This window comes from Hyperolius riggenbachi, chromosome 7 (genome assembly GCF_040937935.1).
Source record: "Hyperolius riggenbachi isolate aHypRig1 chromosome 7, aHypRig1.pri, whole genome shotgun sequence".
Classification (NCBI taxonomy): domain Eukaryota; kingdom Metazoa; phylum Chordata; class Amphibia; order Anura; family Hyperoliidae; genus Hyperolius; species Hyperolius riggenbachi.
Genome location: NC_090652.1, coordinates 252,645,096 through 252,671,498, shown reverse-complemented (window position 1 = coordinate 252,671,498; position 26,403 = coordinate 252,645,096). Strand labels below are relative to the sequence as shown.

Below are 26,403 nucleotides of genomic sequence, written 5' to 3'. Positions count from 1 at the left end.
TGTGAAGAGAAAGTTGAGAGACGCAAGACCCAACACTCTGGATGAGCTTTAGGCTGCTATCGAAGCATCCTGGGCCTCCATAACACCTGAGCAGTGCCACAGGCTGATTGCCTCCATGCCACGCCGCATTGAAGCAGTCATTTCTGCAAAAGGATTCCCGACCAAGTATTGAGTGCATAACTGAAAATAATTATTTGAAGGTTGACTTTTTGTGTTTTAACCATTTAGTGGCATCCTAACGCAATAATACGTCATGCTTTACCCTATTAACGGCAACATGACGTATTAATAAGTCGCGCGTTCCCGCCGCTGCTACCGCCGTGTGCGCGCCGCTACGGCCGCCGTTTCCGTCAGGATCCAGTGCTGAGGGATTGGGGAAGAGGACCAAACGGTCCTCTACCCAATCGCAGTGCCTGGAGTGAATGGACGTGACCGCGAACAGCGGCTACGTCCATTCACAAAAACAGGAAATGTAACAATTAAATAAAGTGTAAAAAAAAAAAAAAAAGTGAACACTTACTATAACGAGTGTTCACTAGCGCCATCTTGTGGCCAAAAAGTATATGACATGTACAAAATACATACATTTACAAGTACATACACATGAGTAATAAAATTAATAAAATTCCACTTCCAACACTCCCCCTCCAAAAGAAAACACTTGTAAAAAAAAATCAGCTTAAAATAAATAAATAAATACTTGCCTTAGGGACTCAGCTTTTTTTAATCTATATTTTATGGGGAAAATTAATTTTAATTCATTACATTGGGGCTTGTAATTATGGCCAGAACAAAAAAAAACAGAACAGAAAAACAACACCTATATTTCAAAATAATATACTGTCGCCATACATTGTGATAGGGACATAATTTAAATGGTTTAATAATCGGGACAACTGGGCAAATACAATGTGTTTGTTTTATCCACAGGAGAATGTTTAATTTTAAAACTATAATGGCTGAAAACTGAGAAATAATGATTTTTTTTTCTATTTTTTTTTTCTCATTAAAATGCATTTAGAATAAAAAAATTCTTAGCAAAATGTACTACCCACAGAAAGCCTAATTGGTGGTGAAAAAAACGAGGTATAGATCATTTTCTTGTGATAAGTAGTAATAAAGTTATTAGGGAATAAAAGGGAGGAGCGCTGACAAGTGAAAATTGCTCTGGTCCGTTAGAGTAAAAACCCTTGGGGGTGAACTGGTTAAAAACACTTTTCTTTTATTGGTCGGATGAAATATGCTAATGTTTATCAGTACATTACAGAAAATAATGAACTTTATCACAATATGCTAATTTTTTGAGAAGATCGTGTGTGTGTGTGTGTGTGTGTGTGTGTGTGTGTGTGTGTGTGTGTGTGTGTGTGTGTGTGTGTGTGTGTGTGTGTGTGTGTGTGTGTGTGTGTGTGTGTGTGTGTATATATATATATATATATCTCCAAAGTGCTAGTAGTATCTGGTGAAAGTTAAACAGCCAAATGGATGTGCAGTGAGACCGTGGGCTTTAAGGTGATCTAAGGCAGAAAGGCGTGGCGAGGAACACTCACAGCCAATATGGAAAGCCTGCCATTGTGTGCATTTCACTAACACTAGTCTAATAAGTATAGATGAGTCCTAGATCCCTGGTATAAACATTTGCAATCTGTATCCTAACACTCAGCCATTGCTTTCACACAGGGAATTCAAAAATGTGCAGTAACTGTGCAGACCAAGCTCAGAGTAGCTGTGAAAGGGCTTTCCTTTGCACTACTTTATCCGAGAGTGCCAGCCCAGGATGAGAGATGGGAGGTACTCTTTGCAGTGACCAGCCAGTTGGTTTTCGGTGATGGAAAAAAAAAAAATAGAAAAAAAAATAAACGGCTTTGTCCAAACAGTTAATTATGTCAGCTGAAAGGAGGCGGCGACGTGCAACAGAGTACAAAATGTAGTGAAATCTCCCTGTTTTGTGTACGGCGCTGACATCAGAAAAATGGCTGTTCCACGTCTGCTAACCGCTTTTAAAGGGAGTCTGAAGTGAAAATAAACGTATGATATGAGTTGTATGTGTAGTACAGCTAAGAAATAGATCATTAATAGCACAGATATGATTATCTTATTTCTTCGAGTACAAACAGTAAAAGAGTAGAAATCCTGCCAAGTATGCAGATCATCAGGAGGCTCCTGATGAAGTGATCAATTTAGATCATGCGACGCGTGGAGACTCTTGTGTGCCTCCCTCCGCCCTCAACTTTTGGCTGTTTCTACCTTTACATGAGGATCCTATCCTGGATCATGTCATGTATACCAATTACTTTGTTGTATTGCCCTATCCCCCTATATTTTTGCCCATACCTGTGCACATTAGTCATTATCCCGTTTCTTTATGGGCTTTTAGCATATTTATTATTCTGACCACTCTTTCACTCTCTGGGTTCTAGGGACATCACTTAGGTCATTTGTACTCATTGGACCCGGGTCCTCAGTTCCCATACCAGATTCATTTTCTGAATCTGGGAGGTTTATCACACAGCCTATAGGGTTACTGAAATAATGATGAAAGTGAGGCATTTGTGATTCTATGTCATTTCCCCACACATGACCGTTGTGGTGGTTGTTTGTGTTTTCATGCGATGTTTTAATATGTTTGCTATAGTATTCAATAAACTTTTGTACTGATTTAATACGTGGTGGTGCAGCCACATACTTGACAGGATATCTACTCTTTTACTGTTTGGGTTTCTCTTTGATCCTGAGGCTAGCACACCACAGAATTGTGTAGTGCGGATCATCCCACATATTGTTTCCAGTACAGGAAGAGTTAAGAAACTTTAGTTGTTGCCTATGCAAAAGAGCTTCTCTGAGCTCTCCGACTCAACTTCGGTCAGAGACAGTCCTATTTTCTGAAGCACTTATACTTCAAAGAAGTAGCAGTAGGGTATTGTACCGTGTTAGCTATCAGTAAAAGCAAGAAGTTTTAAATCAGGATGAAACCATATATTGGCTAACTAATAAGAATAAGCAAGCTTTTGGCCTTGGAGCGTTTATCGGGCAAACAGGACGACGAATGCTGCAAAGCCGAAAGCTTGCTTATTCTTATTAGTTAGCCAATAAATGGTATCATCCTGATTTAATACTTCAAAGAAACAGTAAAACACAGCTTCAGATAAGGTTTTACTATGTCGGAGTTCAAAGTCTCATTAGCTCTGCCCTGTTTCATAGTTTAAAATACAGAGTATAGTTTGTAAACGGCAAGTATGACAAATGCAATGTTGTAAAAAAAAAAAAAAAAAAAAAAAAAAAAAAAAAAAGCTATGTAACTGAAAATAAAAATATGATATTCTTCTCTTTGCTACTAAAGTTCTATGCATTATCTGTAGCATACATACAATTCAGTATATCATAAGTTTTTTCCGTGACCTTTCAAGACAGATGTTAACGCAGTTGGAACTGGACGAAGAGGGAATGCAGATTTGACAACGCAGATAACATTATTCTTAAAGTGGAAGAGTAGTTTAAGGCGCAATTGCAGACTTATACAATAAACCATATTCAGAATGTAAAGAAAAGCTTGGAAGATGTGCAAACCTGGGTGGTGACTATGTACAAAAGAGTTCTCAACTACAGATCAAAACAAACTTTCTGTACATTTTTTTTTTAAAGGTGACAATCAAAACTTTATGATAGCCCCTCGATGTGTACATTTTTATGATTGTTACATTACCTGAAATGTATTCTTTATCTGAAATGTATTATTTACCTGAAATGTATTATTTACAACTGCTGAATGTCATAGTGTCTCCAATATAATAGATTTAGGCCCTGATTTTATTTTGATGGTAATTGGGCCTACGTCCCACAGAACACACCATTTTTTAGTGAACTGAATAAGCTATACTGGGCCACAAATCTGTGTCTTATTTTCCTAGAGGCGAGGTTAATGCTAACACTCCATTGTAAAGTGTTTAGCAAAGTTTTTATGCTTCAGAGCTCCTATCTAGTTACAGTTATTACAATAAACAGGTGTTCTAGCTTGGCAATGCACTGACTGTGTTTACTCATTGCCAAGAGTTTTCTTTTTTTATATGTACATATATCCATTTCCAGGAAAAGACAAAATATATCTGGGTGGTTTTCTTACTGAATGATATGATAACACTCTGCTTCCAACTCAAAGATAAAACATGCGGAGAGTGGTTGCTTTACGGTTTCATAGCAAGTCTGTGCAATATTCTGCGGGATGATTATGGGGTTCTGGGACCCGAGTATAAAAGTGTAGGTAAGTGCACAACGCGTCTACGGCATGCGGGTTTATTTTACTATCCAAAGCGGCGCTAATACCTACATCTGAAGATTGCTGCTCTCCCCATTTTCTGCCTAATTACCTCTCTTACAAAGCAGAGATATCGCTACACTTACAAACAATTTATTCAAAGTATCATTGCCGTGACTGACAGGTAAGCATCACCCGAGCTGCCTGAAGTGGTATTTTGTCTCAAACTCTCCCCCCCCACCCCCCCCTATAATGATTCCAGATAAATATCCTTTTATGCACAAACTAAACATTTTTTGTATGTCACCCTTTCGTACGAAAAAAATGTTTCTCTCCGACAACTGACGGGAAAACAGGAGATAAAATATTGAAGGATTTTCAACCGTGACCCACGAAGCAGAGAATTGGTAGGAAATAAAAGGCATCAAATATAATAAAAACCCCTCTCAATTACCATTAATAATCATTTACATCTAAACATGCTTGAAGACTGCAGTATGTACAGTTCAAAATACTGTGTCTGGGGAAGAAGTATGTTTCTGTTGCAACAAATTGAATTATTTCGGTTCTAACCACTCACATTATCTGTAATTTCTAAAGAAGTGCCAACAGCAGCCCCTAGTGTTACCAGCCACTCAGCCATCTTATGGCAGGGAAAAGAAAACCCACTGGGATAGAAATTTCAAGATAGGTGCGTGAAAACAGCAACGCAAAGGTGGGGGCGTTGCCCGGAGCAATCATTAAGAATCCTGGGGCCTGTTTATCAATACAGTTGGAAGAAAATGTAATGCAAAAGTGGCCAATCAGAATTATTATTATTATTTTTTGTTTGCTAAAACTTGATTGGGCAAACACTCTTCTTTTGATCCTGTGTTCTTTCTACCTGTCATAATAAACTCCACCCCCTCTTCCCCTGCCATTTTGTTTGACATCTGAACAGTGATGGGCTTCTCTGGCTACTACAAGTCAATATACAGAACATAGGGGAACCATGTCAAGTGCTTCTCCCAACAGCCGAAAATAAAGTTGAGGCTGCATGGGACAGTCCTACTGACCAAAAACAACTGGACGGTTGATGTTTGTAACTTGGTCCAATGGATCTCTATGTCTGCTGAGGCACACAGTCTAATGGTAAGAATTTGGTGCCAACAGCATAAATCTACAGACCCGATGTATGTTGTGTCAGAAGTCTGGCCTAGTGATGGCTTGGGCTCTGGTAGTGCTGGAGCTTAGTAACACCTAATATTATTATTTAGTATTTATATAGAGCTGACATCTTCCGCACCGCTGCACATGATATATAGTCATGTCACTGACTGTCTCTCAGAGGAGCGAACAGTTTGAATCCCTACCATAGCCATATATATATATATGTATGTATAGTGTAGTGTATGTATACTAGTCTAGGACCAATTTAGGGGAAGCCAATTTACTAATCTGTACTTTTTTATGTGGGGGGGGGGGCGGGACCTGAGTACCAGGGGGAAACCCACGCTGACACAGGAAGAACATACAAACCCCTTGCAGATGTTGCCTTGGCTGGGATTTAAACCAGGAACCCAACGCTGCAAGTCGAGAACACTAGTATCTGCATCACAATGTATTTCTTGAAGACAAGCCAGTTAAAGATTGCCAATACTGCAAAATTCCTATCTAAAAGAGCTACCTGTAGTTAAAATAACCCAGTTTTCCATAAATTAGGCTCTGATGAGGCCTAGAGACACCACATAAACTCTTCTATGATACACAGCAGCCATAACGTTTTTTTTCCTAGGACTTCGGGCCTATTTCTACTGCATACGTTTCAAATTGATTTTTGGAACGTGTTGAGACCGAGGAGAAGACTAGACGGGCACAGCTGTGTAAAAACCCTTTATTGTGGCCAAGTAGACACAGTGGGATAGCAGTGGGGTAAAGGGATGCCTGACAGCTGTTTCGCAAGTGTTAAACATGCTTCATCAGAGCCTCTGATGAAGCAAGTTTAAACACTTGCAAAACAGCTGGCAGGCATCCCTTTCCCCCACTGCTATACCACTGTGTCTACCCGCCAACAATAAAGGGTTTTTACGCATGCTGTACCCGTCTTGTCTTCTCCTCGGTCTCAACACGTCGGTGGTAATCGGAGCACGCTGGAGGTAATCCAAGGGTTATCATTCCATCCTTGCTGCATACTGGTGCCAATATCTTTTGCTTTTCTGTTTTTGTGATTTTTGGAATGCATACATTGCAACGGCATCCACCCTATTATGTAAGCAGCAGTGGAAACAAGCTCTTACAGCACCCCTACTGCCTGGTGATGTGCCCATTTGCGTATGTCTCTTGTCTTTGTATATATGGTTTACATGTTACATACAGTATCACTTTCCCACAATACAGGGTGGGAGGAGGCGTCCCAGTGTGAGTGTAAGATACCAATTTGGGAGTTAATAAGGAGCATGGAGGTTAAAGAGGAATTTATTTCACACCAAAAACAATCAATGCGTTTCTGGGTTTTTACCAGCTTCTTCAGGTTAATAACACTTTCCCACAATCCTCCCAAGAGACTAGGCAAGTCACTTGACAGGAGTTCCAAGAAAGCATTTTAATAATAAAACATGCTGTTTCTTAGTAAAAATAGTATTTTTAGTGCATAATCTATAAACGCGGCGATAAGTCTGCCATGAGTGGCATCTACAGCTGTTTCTTGCAGTGTATGATAAAAGAGTGGGAAGGTGCAGATCGTGATAGAGCAACGAGGTAAAACATGAAGCTGACAAACATCAGAACAGCTGAGAAATAACACAGAAGATCTGGTGACAGGTAAGCAACAAGCCTAATAGAAATACACTCTATGGAACAAACAAAACATGGAAGCTAAGTACAGGTAGTCCCCGGTTAACGAACGAAATAGGGACTGTAGGTTCGTTCTTAAAGGGAGCCTAAACTAAGAAGGATATGGATTTTTTTTCTTTTAAAAAATATTGGTTGCCTGACTCTCCTGCTGATCCTGTGTCGCTAATACTTTCAGACACAGCCCCTCAACAAGCACGCAAATCAGGTGCTCTGACTGAAGTCAGACTGGATTCGATGCATGCTTGTTTCAGGTCTGTGGTTCAGCCACTACTGTAGCCAGAGATCAGCAGGACTGCCAGGCAACTGGTATTGTTTAAAAGGAAACAGCTATATCCCTCTCAGTTTAGGTACCCTTTAACCTGAATCTGTTCTTAAGTCAGAACACTGTGCCATCTCTGTCCCCTGTACCTCTTCTGTGCCCCCCTGTGCCTCCAGTGTCCCCTCTGCACCTGCTTACCATATATACTAAAGTATAAGCCGACCCGAGTATAAGCCGACCCCCCAACTTTTACCTAAAACACAGGTGAAATGATGAGCCGAGGGTAGGAAGAGCAGCACCTACTAAGGATCTCCTAGGAATCATCCACCAGGCAACCTGGGGCCTAGAGGGTGTCAAGGAGCCCATCAGCCACCTTCTCTGACCTCTCTCCACTTCAGCTTACCAAAAAGACTACAAGGGGGTCCCACATCTACTACTTGCCTAAGGCCCCATTAAATCTTAATCCATCTCTGGTCATTACTAGTGACCCAATAGTTGACAGGTCTTCAGGAAGTTTTTACAGTAAAGCTTGTTGATTGTTTTAAGCCTTATATTTGAATTCAATAACCTGCATCCCCCCTGCATGTGAACATGTGCAGCTGTGTCCCCGCTGCCAAAGCTGTGTGTGGCATGTTGTCCAGCTGTGCCCCCCTCCCTCCCTGCTGGAGCTGCGTGCATTGCATTTTAGGCTATGCAGTCTCCCCCAAACCCCCACCCCCCAGAGCAGCATGCAGTTTCATCAGCAGACCGGACCTGTGTAAAACCCCTCCCCAGCCACATGTTCAGCTGTCCCCCACCGGAGCGCTGATGCTGGCTTGTGCCCCCAAACCCCCCTCCCCGGGAGCAGTGTGAAATTGAATTACCCGGCATTTGCAGAGTCCCCACTATTGGAATCATCTTCACCTCGTCTGTCCGTCTCATCTGTATGACGCCCTCTGGTGGCTCGTCACATTTTATGTGCCACTGCTGGGGATCATAGAGATCCCGGACGGACAGACGAGGCAAAGATGAAGTGAGTGAGGACTCTGCAAATACAATAATACAATTTACAGTAATACAATAATAGCAAATACAGTAATACAATTTCACACCACTCTGGCGTAGAGGGGGGGCATATGCCAGCAGCAGGGCAGATATTAATACAGTGCACCGGCGGGGGACAGCTGAACACGTAGCTGGGTGGAGGAGAATACGTTGCGGCGCATACAGCTTGCACACAGGTTCAGCGGGTGACAGCGGCTCATGTGGCTTTAGCATAGAAGGAGGAAATCACATGCCGGCACAGACAGCAACGCACACAGCTCCAACGGGGGATGGCACACACCACATGCAGCTGGGGGGGGGGGGGGGGGGGGGGTTGGGAGAGACTGCACAGCCTAAGTTAGCACAGTTCCAGTGGGTGGAGGGGGGGCTGCAAATGTTAACACAGCACACAGGGTATCACACCACATGCAGCTCCAGGGGGGGCACAGGCAGTACTACTCGAGTTAGTGACGAGAGTATAAGCTGAGACCACCACTTTTGGGACACATTTTTGGTCCCAAAGACTCGGCTTATACTCAAGTATATACCGTATACAAGTTTAAAAGCCATTTTTTCTTTGAATGTTTTAAAAGTCCAATTTGAAAAATTTTTTGGGGGCTTGTTCCCACGGAAACACTAAATCCATGCCGTTCGTATCAGCGAGCCGATTGTAAGTCGGGGACTACCTGTACTCACATTCCACCGTACTAACTTGCTTTGGTAAAAAGATCGGTATAAATACTGCTCAAACTGCCTATCTGCCATCTCCTCCTGGATGTCCGCTAGGTTCCTGAAACTAAATCTAGACAAAACGGAATTTATGATATTCCCACCCTGGTCATCCCTGGACCTCCCAGATGTGCAGGTCACTGTTAACCACTCTACCATTCGCCCTACCTCTCAAGCTCGCAGTCTGGGTGTCACCCTGGACTCCGCACTCTCCTTCACTCCCCACATCCAAAACCTCACAAAGTCCTGCAACTTGCACCTTCGTAACATCTGTAAGATTCGTCCTTTCCTGACCCCTGCCACCACCAAACTCCTCATCCATGCCCTCATAATTTCCCGCCTCAACTACTGCAATGCCCTTCTGTCTGGTCTCCGAATGACCCGAATAGCCCCACTGCAGTCCATCATGAATGTGGCAGCCAGAATTATCCACTCCTCCCATCGCTCCACCTGGGCGGCTCTCCTCCGTGAATCCCTCCACTGGCTTCCTATTCAGTCCAGAATCAGATTCAAGATATTGTGTCTGACCTACAAATCCGTCCACAAAACCTGTCTAACCTACATTTCTGATCTTACTCAGAGATGCACACCAAGCTGCTCACTCCGCTCCTCCAATGAACTTCGCCTGACCGTCCCCCGCATCACCCAGTCCCATGCAGGCCTCCAAGACTTCTCAAGAGCCGCTCCAACACTATGAAACTCCCTACCTCCATCCATTAGGGCAGTCCCCTCCTTCAACACCTTCAAGAAGGCCCTCAAAACTCACCTTTTCACTCTGGCCTACCACCCCTCACTATTGCTCTAAACCCACAGCTGAACTCTGGTCCCCTACCTCTCGTGTCCCTACCTCTCCCTCTAGATTGTAAGCCTTTGGGCAGGGTCCTCCTCCTTTTATGTCCTACCTGATCATGCACCTCCATTACTGTGCACCCATGCTATGCATTTGAGTGAACCTAACTTGCCTAACTCCATGCTCCCATCCAGTGACTGACTAAGCATTACCTTGTACTCATACTGTGCTGTGTGATCTGGTTTTCTTGTATTCCTGTATTGTCATATTGCTGTATGTCACCCCTAAATATTGTCTGTAACCTAAACTAATGTCCAGCGCTGCGTAATATGTTGGCGCTTTATAAATACAATAAATAATAATAATCCATTTTTTTGCTAAAACCATTGTAATATTTTTTTCAAATTTCAGCTTGTAGGAAGTTAAGATTTTGTCAGGAAGTTACCACTATTTTTGGGCCCATTCACACTAGGACAATTAGCGGGTCATTCCTGCTAATCGCCGAAGCGCTAGCGCTTCTTAATGCACTAGCGCAATTGTAACCATATGTAAGTGATGCCACTACCGCGTTTGCCGCCGATCACAAGCATTTCACGATTTTAACAGCAAATGCAAAAAGTGGTGCCTGCAGCATTTTCTCACGATTCTGGAGCGATTGCAAAACAGTGCTTACAAAAAGCGCTGATCGCGATCGTCGGGAATCGTGAGAGTGTACAGTGATTTTACTGCACTAATCGCGGTAAAATCACCCGCGCACAACGTTACCGTTTTGCAAATTTCAAGTGTGAATGAGCCCTTAGGGCTGGTGCACACCAAGAGTGTTTCTGAGCACTTTTAAAAATGCTAATGTATTTGTATGGAATGGATCACACTAGAGTGATGTGATATTTTTTCCCAAACGCAAATGCGGGTCCTGCAGCATTTATAGGAAGCAAGTATAGGACAAGAGGAAAATCATTCTTAAAAAACGCTATTACAGAGCGATTTACCTAGTTTTTTTTTTAGTTTTTTTTTACAAAAGCTGATCAGTACTGCGTAATATGTCGGCGCTATATAACTACTTGAATAAAATCTCTCCCAGGTCAAAGTGTAGAAGGAGGATAACATCACTACACAAACAAAAATTGCTAGGCATAAATAGAAAATCTCTAGGCACATGCCTGGAATTGCTTTTAAAAATGGCTTAAAAAAATGGTAAGCGTTTGCGATTATGCTAAGGATAATATGTGTGCATTAGCCGTTACTTAGAAAACCGGAAACACAGCGTTGCTGTACAAGAATTCCCAGACACTATTTTCCTGTATAGCTCATAGCACAGAGCAGGAAATAGCATTTTATTAATTATTTAATGTTTATTAATTTCATTAATGTTCCAGATCTGATCAGTCCTGTGCTAAGACCGGGTTCAACCTGAATCAGCTTTGTGATGGGCTCTCCTTAAATGAATATGGAGGCAGCCATATTGAATTCCTTTATTTAAAGAAAATGCAAGTTACCTAGCTGTTCTCTTAATCCTTTGTCTCTAACACTTTTACCCATAGACCCTGAACAAGCATGCAGATCAGGTGCTCGGTCTCAAATCTGACTAAAATAGTCACATGCTTGTTTCAGTGATTCAGACACAACTACAGCAAGAGAGATCAGCAGGTCTGCCAAGCAAATGGTATTGTTTCAAAGGAAATAATATGGCAGCCTCCATATCACACTCACCTCAGGTTCCCTTTAAGTTGTCTGTTGGACCACAATCATCAAGCTGGGCCAAGCTAAACACTGCCAGGTTATTTCTTTAATGAGGACACTGACAAAAATAAAGCCTGGTACACACCATGCAATTTTCCGTCAGATAGATGGGTCGAATACATAATTTCCGGCAGGTCCGATCTGATTTCCGATCGGTTTGCATAGAAGTGATCAGAAAATCGATTGGAAATCTGATTGGATCTGTCGGAAATTATCTATCGACCCATCTATCTGATGGGAAATTGCAGGCTTAAAAGTCAGACACTGCAATTATTTGTATTCTTTTTCTATGTAACGGCTAATGCACACAAAATATCCCTAGCATAATCGCAAACGCTTAGCATTTTTTGAAGAGATTTTTAAAAGCGATTCCAGGCATGTGCCTAGAGATTTTCTATTTATGCCTAGCAATTTTTGTTTGTGTAGTGATTTTATCCTTCTTCTACAAATAGTTTTGCTTCTGTTGGTATCACCACTGGAGAACATTTCTCACATCACCTGTTGAAAAACCAAGTGATCACCAACAAAGGATGTGAAGATGTAAGGAGGCAATCTCCACAGAAGGGCCAAATATACCAATAAAAATAAAAATGATAAACCCAACCCCACTGTTGTGGCTCCATTTCCACTGTTATTCACCTTTGTTGTCCAGAGCTTGACTGTCCAGTCAAAGGAAGAAGTGACAAAGAGGTGGGAGAAGTCCACGGCTCCCACAGCAGAGTGGCAGTGGATGCCAGTTATTGGTCCTTGGTGGCCTTCAAACATTTCACTTATACCGGCTTTGCTGTGAACAATAATAAAGACAAGAGTCAGAGCAGTTGTTATAAATGCAGAACGGTGGCTGAGTGTCGAGCATCCTCACCTCTTACCACCAGGCAACCAGCTCCCAATCCCACCCTGGATACAATGGCCTCAATTCACTAAGCTTATCTCCTGTCTTTAATAACATTTCTAGTGTTATCACCATGGTGATGAGGCATGTAGTATTCAGGAAACATTTTACCTCAGGCCAACCTAAAGATAACTCTTCAGTCTTTAAGTTAAAGCTTCGATCCTTAAAATAACTCCAAACTTCTAAAGTTAAAGACAGGCTGTTAATTAACTGCGTGTGAAAATAACTACAGAGGAGATAACTTAAGGAATAAAGAGAGAAGATAACTCTCTCACTGTGTGGAGGTAAGTTTTCTCTTGCCTTATCTCCAGCATGATCTTAGTGAATTGAGGCCATTTGTGTGTGTACAGTATATTCTACTCATGTTGTGTGGGTTTCCTCTGGTCGTTCTAGCACTGGGCGGTAGACGTATTGCGATTAACCAACTTTGACCTCGATACATAGAAAGCTGTGCGATAAAAAAAAATCTGGTTGTTAAAATACCACATTCGGTATTTTAAACTTTTGTTTTCACAGGTGCGGTAGAAGTTCAGTAATTTACCGGCTTCAATTGATAAAAACCTGCTTGGTAACAGCAGAGCAGTGTGGAGTTGTCTCTGTGTTGTTACATGCTGTTCTGTGCAGTGAGGGCATTACAATCATAAGAGGCCTCCCTGACATCCCTGTGGAATGTACACGTTTTGTAAAACGGTTTGTTATACTCTCTCTGCTCCCTGTGAATCTGTCGATTAGTCTTTCTTAACATTTTATTTGATTGCCACAGTTTACATGAACTGCAAAAAAGATTAAACATGCCATGCTTAGGTGATTTCCCCACTAGCTCCTCTGCATCTTCAAACAGGAACCTAAAGGGTTAAATGTCTGAAGGGCTACAGGGGAAACCTCCCCTGTTCTCTCTGCTCCACTGCCTGGGGGTATAAAAGCTTGCCCCCCCCCCCCCCCCCAAAAGTGGCAAACTATCAACATCAGATCGGCGGGACTTGCAGAAGACAGAGGCTGTTGCTATTGGCCCTCTGCTCCTGTCAGTCATAGGTAAACCCGCTCTGCTTCTGTAAGCCACAGCTCCGCGCAGTCACCGCACTGTTTCCAACAGATCAGAGCTGCCGGTAAAGTTTCTGGGCTTTTACGCACGTTCTAGTCTTTATGAATTAACATTTACCGACATGTGTTGAGGTGTTTACCGCACAAGTCGGTAATTTACTGCACTGCTTGGTAATTTCAGCTTTTCATGTGGTAACCACCTTTATGACTTGACATTTTCCTAAGAGCTCAGTAAAGTCAGAGGTTTTCTGCAATACCTTGTATGGTAAGGCCTTATGAGGCCATTGTGTACAGAACACCACCAATATTTTATCAACTGCGGTCATTGAACCATTTATACACTGTGATCATTGAATCCATCATGACATCATCTATGACTGTATAGTGATTCCTGCTCAGTACTAGAAAAGCTGGGGCTGCAGCGCATCATCCGAACAGTGGAAAGGATAATTGGCTGCAGCTTGCCTTCCCTGCGCTTGCCTTCCCTTACGCTAGCAGGTGCAGAAAGGGAGCAACCAAGGTTGCCCTGACCCCTCTCACCCTGCTCACTCCATCTTCCAGCTCTTACCCCCGGGAGTAAGATTCCGGTCAATCGCAACGAAAACTTCAAGACGCAGGAACAGCTTTTCCCTCAGGCGGTAGCCATGCTTAAAGCAGAGCCACGCTAGAGCTGCTAGGACTTGAAAGTATTCAATACAGAATTGAAAATGAATACTTTTCATCTGGTTCACCGCAACGTTTTGTCGTCATGAAGACAGGCGATTTCTCTTAGGGGTACAGCGCCACCCGGAGGACGGAGGGAGAACTGCAGCGCTGGATCCCAGGAACGTGAGTAAGCATGTGAAAACTTCCGACCCTAAAATACGGAAATAATCATATCGCCAGGGAGGTTAAGGTAACTCTGCAACATTATGCATGTATGCATTCAGTTGGGCTTCTGGAAGGAGGGATCGTTTATTGCCACCCATTCCTTGTCATAAGTCAAAGATATTAACTCCCCAACTGCATACTGTACAAGTTCACTCAAGAGCATCATTTTTGATGCTTAAGAATATAACCTAGTCACCAAGCATGATGCTCATTAATATTTATATCATAGGAGCTTACAAAAGGGGGGTGGGGGGTGGAAGGAATGAAGGAAAAGACCGAGATCAAAAATGATAGCAGAGGAGGCCATATGGATGCTTTTTGTCCAACCTAGATGGGGCAATTTCCTTAGACATTACATCCTACAGCTCATGCTGATGTGTCTAAGTGCCATTAGACAGACATCTCATGTCAGCTGTATGGATTACACAGAAGAGCGCAGAACATCTTATCCTACCTTCCATGGCGACATGCTGTGTACACCGAGCCCTCTTCACTTCCCACCACAAAGTTGTTGACGTCTCCCACCGGGAAGGACATACAGGTGACAGCAACTGCCTTCGATTGCTTGTGAACAAGCTCCATGCTGTCCTGGGGGAGACATACAGGTGCAATTGGAAGGTTATTGAGACTCATGTTTAAACCACTTAAAAAACAACCCAAAAACTCCTTCACACTATGCATAGAAATAAAAGGGGGGGGGGGGATAGGGAACATCCCCTTCGATGTTAAAGAAGCTCCATTACCTGCGGCTGAGAGAGCATATCCAAACTCCAGGAACAGATCTTCCCATCTGTAGATATGCTGATTAGATTGTGGGCATTCTGCGTACCGACCACATTCACACAGTACACTGGGTGCTGTAAGAGAAAAACACTGGTCAGAGCTTTAGGAATTTAGTAGCAAGATAATTGTGGTCAGACAACGATCCACATCTTTAACAGAATGATGTAGCTATACAATCAAACACCTAAAATGCATATGAATACGGCATCGCTAAAAGGGAAGCCAATTCAGAATAGGTAAATTGGAAAGACGACAAACCTTGTAGCAATGATAACGGGTTAGGTGCACAGAGAGTATATATTGCTCCTCAGGCAAGACCAGATTCGATCTCTGAGGCCTCCTCCCCTAACTTCAATGCCACACGTTCACTCTCTAAGCTTTCATGCAGGTGGGGGGCGGCAGATTTGGCAATTCACTTCACTAGTGGGTCACCTGCACCTCTCCCTCCATAAGCCTGTATATAATACTGTAATAAATTCCTTCTCAACACACTGCCCCTAGCTTAACTACCATGTTATGGATCTGTAGGTACTGAAGCAGTGGTAAAATCATAGCTGGGAAATAAACAAGCAAAATGTACATGTAATATGTACAGGTAAAATGTAAGCACAGAACTTCATTTTTTTACACTGTTTTCTTAAGGTGCCCATACACTGGCAGATCCGAATATCACATAGATCCCTTTCTGATCCAATCTGTTTAGAGAGGGTTCTACTGCTGCCAGTGCAGTGCACACTGATTTCCAATAGATATCCGCAGGAAATCTACCATACTAGCGCCTCCGCCTGCTGGTCCCCCAGATCCCCCCCATGTATTGTGTACACATTAAACCTGGGGGGAGATGGGCTAAGGGTCCGGCAGTCGTCAGAAAATCAAATGCTGCTACCACTACTCACCCAACCAAGCCCTTACGAGCAATATCTTTCCACCATAACAGATCGATTGGTTAGATCGTTTTTAACTAGAGATCGATCAAAACTATGATTGGGCCGCCACATTAATCCAGGGCAGATTAAATCATTATGCTCATATCTGCCTGATATCAATGCCACAAATTGAGTAATGTATGGGCACCCTGACTGATTTAAACACAATTATAGTGTAGTTCTGTTTGTAAAGCAAGATGCCAGTTGAGGCTTATGTCTTCAGATTAAAGTGGACCTGAACACACAGGACAGAAGGAAAACAGAGAGAAATAAATGCACCTTGTATGTATTTAGAGAGTTAAGCCTGTCTAATTCCACCTCACTGGTGATTACAGCTGTAATTTGATCTCTCGACTGGATGACTTGGCAGAGCAGCTAATTTGTAAACACAGGATGTTAACCCTATGTCTGTTTCCATGAAAGCAGGAAGTAGACACAGCAGAGTTATTGCAGGAGTTGTATCAGCTGTAACAAAGGAACGGAGCAGAGAGGAAATTCTTGTTGAGGTCTGCTTTAAATGATAGGCTACCTTTTCCACCAATCAACACTTGTGAAACCTGCCATATCCTCTCTATAAAAATGGTGGAGCAGGCAGCTTGCCTACAATTAGAACAAGAGTGTCCCTGCATTCTCTGAACAGATCTAATCCTGTAACAACTATAGTGTTCTAGGTGGTCTATTAGTCCTCTAAAGCAACACATGGGAAATACTTTGTCTGTTATAATGTGATGCAGCTGTAGTTCTAAAACTCATTTTTATTTCTGCTTCCTGTTAAGCCCTTGTTACAGAATCATTAATGTGTCTGTTTTAGCTTAACTCTATTAAAGGACCACTATCAAATAAAGTATGTTAAAAAAAACAACAACAACAATATTAACATTTAACATACATACATATAAAATGTACATTTCTTCCTGAGGAAAATGCACCTTAAAATTATTTTTTCCTATGTTGCGGTCACTTACAGTTGGTAGTAAAAAGCTGACAGATATGTCAGTTTGGACTAGACCATCTCCTCATGGTAGATTCTCAATACTGCCTTTACAGTATTCTGTAGAAAAAAGCACTCCCTGGAAAGGTTCTATAGCAGTGATGGCTAACCTTGGCACTCAAGCTGTGACAAAACTACAAATCCCATCATGCCTCTGCCTACTGGAGTTATGCTTAGAGCTGTCAGGGTATTGCAATGCCTCATGGGACTTGTAGTTCCACCACAGCTGGAGTGCCAAGGTTAGCCATCACTGTTCTATACAAAGATGCTGGCCAGCCTCCCTTCTTATTTAAACACTTTTGGCAGTTGAACAAAGCAACTACTATTCAGTAAAACCTTTTGTAAATAAAAACCTAAAAATCCCCCACGAGGAGATGGACTAGTTCAAAACGTGTCAGATTATCAATAGCTACTGTAAGTGATGGCAACATAGGAAAAAAAGTAATTTCTGGTTTATATGTTTAAATTTTACAATTTTTCGTGACAGTTTATCTTTAACCATTTTGCATGCCGAGGTTTTCCGCTCTAAGATTCCTGACAATTTTGGAATTTCAGCTGTCACTATTGATACAGCAATAACTTTTATTTTTATCACTTATGTCATCAAAGTGATATACATGCAGTTTTTTTCATGACAATCTGGGCTTTCTTTGGGTATTTAATTTTATAGGCATTTTATAGGGAAAAAATAGGTGAAAGTGCAAAAAATACAAGTTTATTCATATTTCACTCTCCACAAATTTCACATGACAAGTGCCAGTGTTATAAAACATCTCAAAATATGTTACTTGTCTTCTCCCAGTCCCACTTAAAATGATGCTCTACGTGCCATATTTCATCACTAATTGGGAATGTGGCGTACCATTATCGCCAACTTGTGCGTCTGTAGCGATTGGATCCGAACACTATGGCACACAGTTTGGGGACCTAGTACTGTACAGACACATTGGTAGGCAATAGCACAGTGATGTATCTGTACAGCGTTGGATCCTGGAACTGTCCCTTTATTAATCGTGTCCGACTGCTGTGGGCTGCAGCCATTACAGGTGTCCAATAATCTTAGCTGTATACCAAGTATAAGTGGCACAAGGGGTTAATTACCTAGTTAGATAGTGCTGCTATAAACAGCACTCATTTACTGTTAAATGAATGCACGAGTGTGCACAAGCATGTGCACCGTGCGGGACCGACAGGGGCTTGCATGATCGATCGGCAGCAGTTTAATTGCATGCACAGAAGCGCGAAATGGGATGTAAAAACCACGTACTGAAATGTTAACAGGTTAAAAAGCCATTTTAGGACTTCAGTGTTCTAAAATGTGAATGTGGTATTTTCTTCCTCCTTATGGGTTGTTTGGCACAGTTGTACAGCAGTGAACTGATCACATCAGAGGAGAGAAAGCACAGGTATGCGGAAACAGTCTTACAGTGTGTGCGGCTGCGGAGAGCGGGGTCCTCTGCACAGGCGTCCTCTTGTTACTTCTGTTGTCCCACAACACGATCTGGCCAGAATACGTCCCACCAACTACCAGGTTGGGGTGGAACTTTGCGAAAGCTGCTGACATAACCGCAGACTGAAACACAAACAATATGGAAACATCAGACCTAGATATGAAAACACAATTACCATAAAAAGAAGGGCATGAAGACATCACAAAAAGTTTAGTTATCTACTGCAATATATCAGCATTAAAGGAAGCATCAGGCAATATAGAAAAAATGAGCTCTACTTACCGAGGGCTTACTCCAGCCCCTGGCAGCCGATGTCTCTCGCCGCAGCTCCGGGGTCCCATCTGTTGGAGATGCTGTCCTTACCAGGTCGGCATCTACTGCACCTACGCAAGAGCCGCTCACGGCCGCGCCGACGTGGTTCATAGTGTACTGCGCAGGTGCAGTAGTTCTGTGCCTGCGCAGAACACTCCAGACCACGTGAGCTCAATAGCAGCACTTGCTTAGGTATAAAAGATGCCAACCTGGTGAGGTCGGCATCTCCAACGGATGGGACCCTGGAGCTGCGGCGAGAGACATATCGACTGCCAGGGTCTGGAGGAAGCCCCGTGTAAGTAGATCTCATTTTCTCTATATTGCCTGATGCTAAAATCGCACAAAAGTAAACATACCAGTGCGTTAGGGGACATCTCCTATTCCCCTCTGTCACAATTTCGCCGCTCCCTCGCCACATTAAAAGTAGTCAAAAACAGTTTTAAAAAGTTTGTTTATAAACAAACAAAATGGCCACCAAAACAGGAAGTAGGTTGATGTACAGTATGTCCACACATAGAAAATACATCCATACACAAGCAGGCTGTATACAGTTTTCCTTTTGAATCTCAAGAGATCATTTGTGTGTTTACCTTCTGTCCCCCTGCAGCTCTCATGCACAGAAGAGTAACAGGCTTCCTGCAGACAGGCTCTGCCTGTGCCTGTGTTTGTAATTCCTCAGTATGTGTCAGCCAGTTCCTTTCACAGCCTAAAGGTCCGTACACACGCCGGACTGGAGGCAACGACAGGTCCGCCTTCACCTCCCGCTGGGAGGGCGTTCCAGCGACAGTCCGGCGTGTGTACAGTCTGTCTGCAGACTGATACGGCTGTTTCTGAGCGATCCGCCCGGCGGATCGCTCAGAAACAGCCGTATCAGTCCGCCGACAGACTGTACACACGCCGGACTGTCGCTGGAACGCCCACCCAGCGGGAGGTGACGACGGACCCGTCGTTGCCTGAAGTCCAGCGTGTGTACGGACCTTAACAGAGGAGGATTTTTATCCAGCTCTCTTTCACTGATATCAGATAGCAGAGACACTGCTGGCTTATGTATATGCACACTCCTGTGTGTGTTATTGAGGGGCCTGGAAAGGGTTGTTTTGTGCATAGCAGATCAGCACGGAAGAGTTGGCAGTCTTCCAGACACAGGACAGAAGTCCGACAGGGGAAAGATACATTGATTTATTACAGAGACAGTGATAGTAGAAAGTGCTGCAGTAAGCCAGAGCACATTATAATAGGTTTAGGAACTTGTAGGATGGTAGAACAAAGCATGACATTTTTGTTACAGAGTCTATTTAAGTGTTGTACATTCAGTGGATTCGCCTCATGTTGTCCATAACAATTAGGATCCAAGACTCTAGCATAGTAACACATCTATCACATGATCCTGTAGGACACACAAAGGCTGCTTTCCCAATATCCCATCCTCACATTCCCCCCCCAATCCCATCCTTCACCAGTTACATCCTGTAACCAGAAATCTTGTTTGTTTTACCTACTTGCCTGCAAGGATCAGTTTAGGGGAGATCCTATAATAATTCCAAAGATACATTTAACCCTTTAGCAGCCAAATAAAGTAAAACTATTTGGCTGCAAGGCCGAATTTTTCCTACCGCTGGAGAAGTGTGCCTTAGTCTCTCCCCCCCGCAGGCTAGCAGGGTATGCAGAGTGGGTGACAGGGAGCTTTTATAGTTACCTGTCCGGGCTGCTGGATCGGCTTTTTCTCCTCTCCACCGCAGCAGCAATGTAACCCCGACATGTCTTCTTCGTTCCGATCACAACATGATTGTCATTACAGCACCACCTGGTGGTGAAAGAGGGGTAATGGAAGCATCTTCTGGATGTCATATCATGTGATCGGATGTGATCAGGACCCAGAAGACCTGTCGGAAGTTCAAAGCCGCCGGTGGAGGAAGAGAAGAAGGCGTCCCCAACTGCTCCCTGCCACCCGCTCGTTTGGTTACCTGACAAGATTTGCCGGCAGAGGTTTACATTGCGGAGCAGTCTTCAAATAAAAAATTTAATTTGAAGCTGCTAATGGGTTAATGGAAACCTGCAGCGAGACAGATACAGAGGCTGCTATTTATATCCACTTTTCAAAAAACCCTACTTGTCTGGTTAGCACACTGATCCTCTTCCTCTAACAATATCTGAAGTTCTCATCCAGAACAAGTATGCAGAAGAATTGATCTGACTCAAGACTCTACAGGGATGTCAAACTCCAGCCCTCAAGAGCAGAGGTCCTCACACATTTTCCGGCACAGTTCAAATAAAATGGGACTGAATTAGGAAAGGCGTAGTTCATCAAGTAGATCACATTTCTTAGTCCATCTCAAACACTGGCATGGCTATGGCCATCGGGGCCTGGAGTTTAACACCTGTGCTCTGTTCGGCAAACTATTGATATTGAGGGGATCAAGACTGCCACACAACTGACATTTTACAAAAGATGCCTCCATACTCCACTCAGTACAGATTTCCTTTTAGAAAGTCATTAGAAGGTTAATAATCCATTAACCTTGCCTTAATATTCAGTGCTGGCATATCTCTTGTCTGTATGGAATGATAGACATTAGAAATTTGAGTCAATCATTTATAATTGTTTTGGCCAAGAGCCTGATGTCCATACAGGCCTCCTCCATCTTCTGTGTCCGTGGAAACTCCAGCGATGTGAAGCTGTGGCTGATTTTTATTTATTTTTTTGGGCCAATTGCCTTGACCTTGGATGCGGCATGAGCTTCTCCTACCCCTCTGTAGGACAGCACTAGCAGAGCATGTAATACTGTCACAGTGCTGCTGATAGATTGTCCACCAAAATAACCACACGCAATTCTTTCACCCAATGAACTCTTAATGTCTTTAGGGGCTTCAGGATGTACTGTAGATAAGCCTAAGGACTCTGTAATTACCAGAACTTATTTTGTGTAGCTGAGCTGGATAAAGTTTCTACGACGACATAACACGAGCACCCTCATCCAACAAATCTACAGCAGAAATGTTTAAGGGTTTCCTCATATTGGTTTCAGGAAAATGAACATTTGTCAGTCGTGCCGGCAGTGCCCTGACAGTAATCTGACAGCTCGGGATTACACGCTACATTTAATCCATCACAATAAACTCGGCAAATTTTGACATGTAGAAAATAGAAGTTGCTCACTTGTTGGCAAACACATTTAAAGCCTTCCTCTTTTTCCTCTTGCTTAAGATTTAGAGCACATTCTGAGCATGTGTTTCCACTTAAACAAGTCCGTTTCCATCTCCCCAGGCCACGTCCTGCTAGTTTAATGGCCCAAAACATTTTGTCTGGCATGAGAAAGCAGCCAGGATCTCTTTCTGTGGGATGGGGAGGGCTTGCCTTCATACAAACCAGGAGGGGGAAGTAACTTACAGGTTTCTGGCATTCTTAAGCCATATGAATGATGTCAGCAGGTCCAAAGGAGGAAAAAACAAAAAGTTTTTTTTTTCAAACTGATGAAGAGCTCAATCAACATAGGCTTGCAGATGCATGTGGTTTAAATAGGAGCAATGCAATCATGACGCTAACAAGGCAGGCATCTAGATGATTAGCATGAAATGTCTGCTTGCATACCTGGCAGTGAAACACGTATTCTGGAGTCGTCTTCTTGTATTTCATGTTCCACACCAGCGCCACGCCATCTGGTTCGTGGGGAGCATCCTCGTTGTTGTTGTAGGAGGCGACAAGCAGTTCCGGGTACTGAAAGGGTGAGGAAACACAAATGCTAGTCAATTTTAAAAAATGAGAGTGACATAATGAGATAAACATACTACATATAGTGCTAGCCCTATTATGAAATTGTATGAAGTCCCTTTCCATTTTCCAGTACAGCAAGAGCTAAAAAAAAAAAAAAACTTGAGTCGTTATCTATGCAAATGACTTGTCGAACAGCTTGTCGAATATACCGTAGTCTGTTTCCTGAAAAGTAAATGGAAGCTAAAAGCCTGTTATCTGGCAGGAAGAAAGCAGATAATAAGGGTTCAACACATTGAAGTTCAAAGCGTCATTACATCTGTTTCTTTTCAGTTTAACAAGGAAGAGTTTGGATTGTAAACAGCAGCTGTAGTAGTCTGATGGAATTTTAAAAATGAAGCCATTAAACTGAATGGCAAATTAAAATCTCTTATTGGCTTGAGGACAACACGAGTGACTGATAGAACTGGCATTTAAGAATGAAGACCATCTTTTCAGCCTACCCTGTGATCAATTTAAGAAGTACATACACAAGGATCTGCAGTATGGTGGCATTACAAGCTCTTTGTGGTACCTGAAACCTGAAGTCACAGCATTATGAATGGCACCATTGCACACTTCCTTTTAATAGGTACAGTCCCATTATTTATTGCAAGCAGCGTGCATTGTGCAGGGATGTGTGGTCACACTGCAATTCCTTTCATTACACTGAATGGTCCAGTGAATGAATACGTACAGTAGATCAAGGGACCAGGGAGTATGATATTCCTGCATATTATGTAAGGTGTGTTATATAGTGCAGAACCACACTTAGAGCCTGATGCATGAAGCAGCTGTAAAATTGCTGTGCGCAGGGAGTGCACAAAATTTTACCAGTACTCACGGGAAGGGTGGTAACATACGCGTCCCCATGGTAACATGCAGCTGCTAGTAGGGTAACACATACTGCCCCCTGCTGTTAGTACTGGTAAAATTGTTGCACACTCCCAGCATATGGCGATTTTAATGATGCTGCTCGCATCAGGTCCATGGTGAGTACAGGACTGAAATTCTACTTTCTATTTATGCTGATCCTCTGTGTTTATACTTTCTGAATGGCTCAGAAGGCTCTGAATGGCTCGTGTTTGCTGTCACAATTTTAAATATTTTTTCTTTGTGGGGAGTAGCCAGGTGGTGGCAGCACTTGGGGCACCACCAGAGCTGCTCCCCTCCACCTGGGTTGCAGTTGAAGGTGGTGTTCCCAGGCAGTGAGTGCTTGGAGCGCTGCCTGTACTCCACCTCTCTGTGTTTTAAGTAAACGCAGCTCTCAAGTCACTGATGTGTTCCCAAAGCTGGGATAACCTCAAGAGAAGTTAGGGTGGGGACACGAGTCATGCTGTTTTGCGCTAAGTTTTGTTCCGATGCCACAGCCCTGAGTTCATCCCACTTTGGTACCTAGAAATGTCACCATTCAGTTTTCAATGTTGGTAACTTTTGAAGACCTACAGAATTATCAAGTCTGATGTGAGAGGTCAATAAACAAAACATATCTGGAGGTGGAGCCTGAGGCAAATAAAATGGGATGGCATTTATTCAATATTGGGATCGTAATATTAGAGACTGCATAATGCTATGGATGAAATATGTTGACCCCTATAAATAAAGCATTAATGTAATCATAAAGAACATGTTTTTACACGCTCATGTGGAGTTGCCTTTTAAATAAAAAGTCCCTCCTGCTCTAGCCCCATTGTTCGGAATCTCTATTTGAAGCCTCTCTGCAGTGTAATGTATTGACATTTAACAAGCACAGTAAACCCAATACTATTACTATAATGGATTTCTGTGCTCGCAAAAAAAAAATAAACACCTGAACTTAAATGACCTATAAAACAGCTCGGCCAATTTCACATTGATTTGAAATGACCCGATGTCATCTGGAATGAGCGGATCATACTGCAGGTTCCTTTTATAACCACCACTGAAAGCTATTGTGCGCAAATCACAGGACTCGCAAAATAACATCTCGCATCATGGTAATACATGCTACAAAACGGTCCAGGAAGAAAAGTCAACCAAGAAAAAGTTCAGCCAGAAATCCAAACTGCATTAACAAATCAAAGCGTCACCAAAAGTAAAAATAATGTATATCTAAAAATTAAAGATAAATGTTGTTATAATTATTCATGGAAACCTACGGTGAAATAAAGGTGGGCAGCTTAAAGAGAAACCGTGACCAAGAATTAAACTTCATCCCAATCAGTAGCTGATACCCCCTTTTACATAAGAAATCTTTTCCTTTTCACAAACGGATCATCAGGGGGCTCTGTATGGCTGATATTGTGGTGAAACCCCTCCCACAGTGGGATGTCAGGACCATGGCCCTGACAGTTTCCTGTCTGTGAACCTCATTGCATTGTGGGAAATTAAAGCGGTTTACAGCTGGGTCCAACAGCCAAAAAAAACATGCAGCATCTCCTTCCACTGACATCACCTGCCAGCAGGAAAAATGTCACCATGTGGTCAGAATGTAAATCAGGGAGAGGAAAGATTTTACAATGGGCAAACACTGGCTAAATAATTTATGCATAATTATTGTAAAAAAAGAACCACTTTTTATTACATTATTTTCACTGGAGTTCCTCTTTAACTTACCTGGGGCTTACTCCAGCCACCTTAAGTACTGCTGGTCCCTCGCTGGGTTTTTTTTTTTTTTTTTTTTTTTGCACTCTTTCGTTGTGCCTTTCTGAAAGCTGCATATGTGGCCTCGGGCCGCACACCTCCAGATTGCACTTCCGTGGACGGGAGCGTTCTGCGCCTGCGCAGTTTGTATAAATTGCTGCTGTGCATGCGGCAATCAAGCGCCTAATCCAGTCAGACGTTAGTTGCAGCCCCTGATCTGCATGCTTGTTCAGGTTCTATGGCTAATAGTATTAGAGGCAGAGGATCAGCAGGACAGCTAGGCAATGGGTATTAACAGGACATAAATATGGCAGCCTCCATATCCCTCTCACTTCAGGTGTGCTATAAAATTAGACCCTGATCAATAGTGTGATATACTTTCCAAAGTATATCAAGAAATTCATAAGGAAAACAACAACTCATAACTATCCCTCAGAGGAGATCACAATCTAAACTCTGCCACTGTCTAGTCTAAGGTACAAAGTTGTCTAAGGGAGCCGATAACGACTGCCTCAGCTGATAATCATGCGTGTACAACTGCCCCCAATCGCCGATCCGCCCAGCGCATCAACTTGGCCGCCGAGCAATGGCCAACTCCATTGTGCATGCCGTTCCTCCACCTGGCGAATCCTTCGCCCCTCTGCCTCCTCGCCTAGCAACAGAGCACATCGTCAGCTATACAGGTGGCTTTACATCTGTTCAGCCCAGCAATGTCGCCCAAGGAATCTGATGTCTGACAGGCGACATCAGTCAAATGTTCCTACCATTGTCTAAGGCCAGCTTTGAGGTTGAACCAATTCATGTATCTGGGTGGGTTTGGGATTAGAGAGGAAACAGAGTGCCCAGAGAAAATCCATGAAAAACATGGTGAATAATAAACAAACTCCTGCGGACAGTGTCCAAGCTGAGTTATGAACTGGGGTCTTTGGCTCTGCAACGTTAAAGTGCTATTTAGCTAACCTGCCATCCAAACATTCACTATAATGAAGCCAAGGTAAGTGGCGGGGAACAGGAAACGTGGGCACCCACAAGCCACCGAAGTTTAGGCCCTGCCATAGGTGCCCATATAAATAGTGGCCATCGGTGGAAACTTGGTCGCTGCACCAGCTATTTGTAGCCACATTTTGCATTGCAGGCAGTGCCCG

The 26,403-nt window shown here is 43.0% G+C and overlaps 1 protein-coding gene across 8 annotated transcripts in view; it reads right to left on the bottom strand.

Annotated features, from left to right (window-relative positions):
* Positions 1-26,403, bottom strand: part of DYNC1I2 (dynein cytoplasmic 1 intermediate chain 2) — a 213,009-nt gene that overhangs the window by 5,997 nt on the left and 180,609 nt on the right. For all 8 annotated transcript variants that reach the window (XM_068245516.1, XM_068245518.1, XM_068245519.1 and 5 more), the window contains 5 exons: positions 22,478-22,603; positions 18,552-18,698; positions 15,169-15,282; positions 14,880-15,013; positions 12,262-12,406 (listed from right to left, as the gene is read on the bottom strand). In XM_068245516.1, the coding sequence (XP_068101617.1) occupies positions 12,262-12,406; positions 14,880-15,013; positions 15,169-15,282; positions 18,552-18,698; positions 22,478-22,603 (666 nt within the window). The remainder of the gene's footprint in view (positions 1-12,261; positions 12,407-14,879; positions 15,014-15,168; positions 15,283-18,551; positions 18,699-22,477; positions 22,604-26,403) is intronic.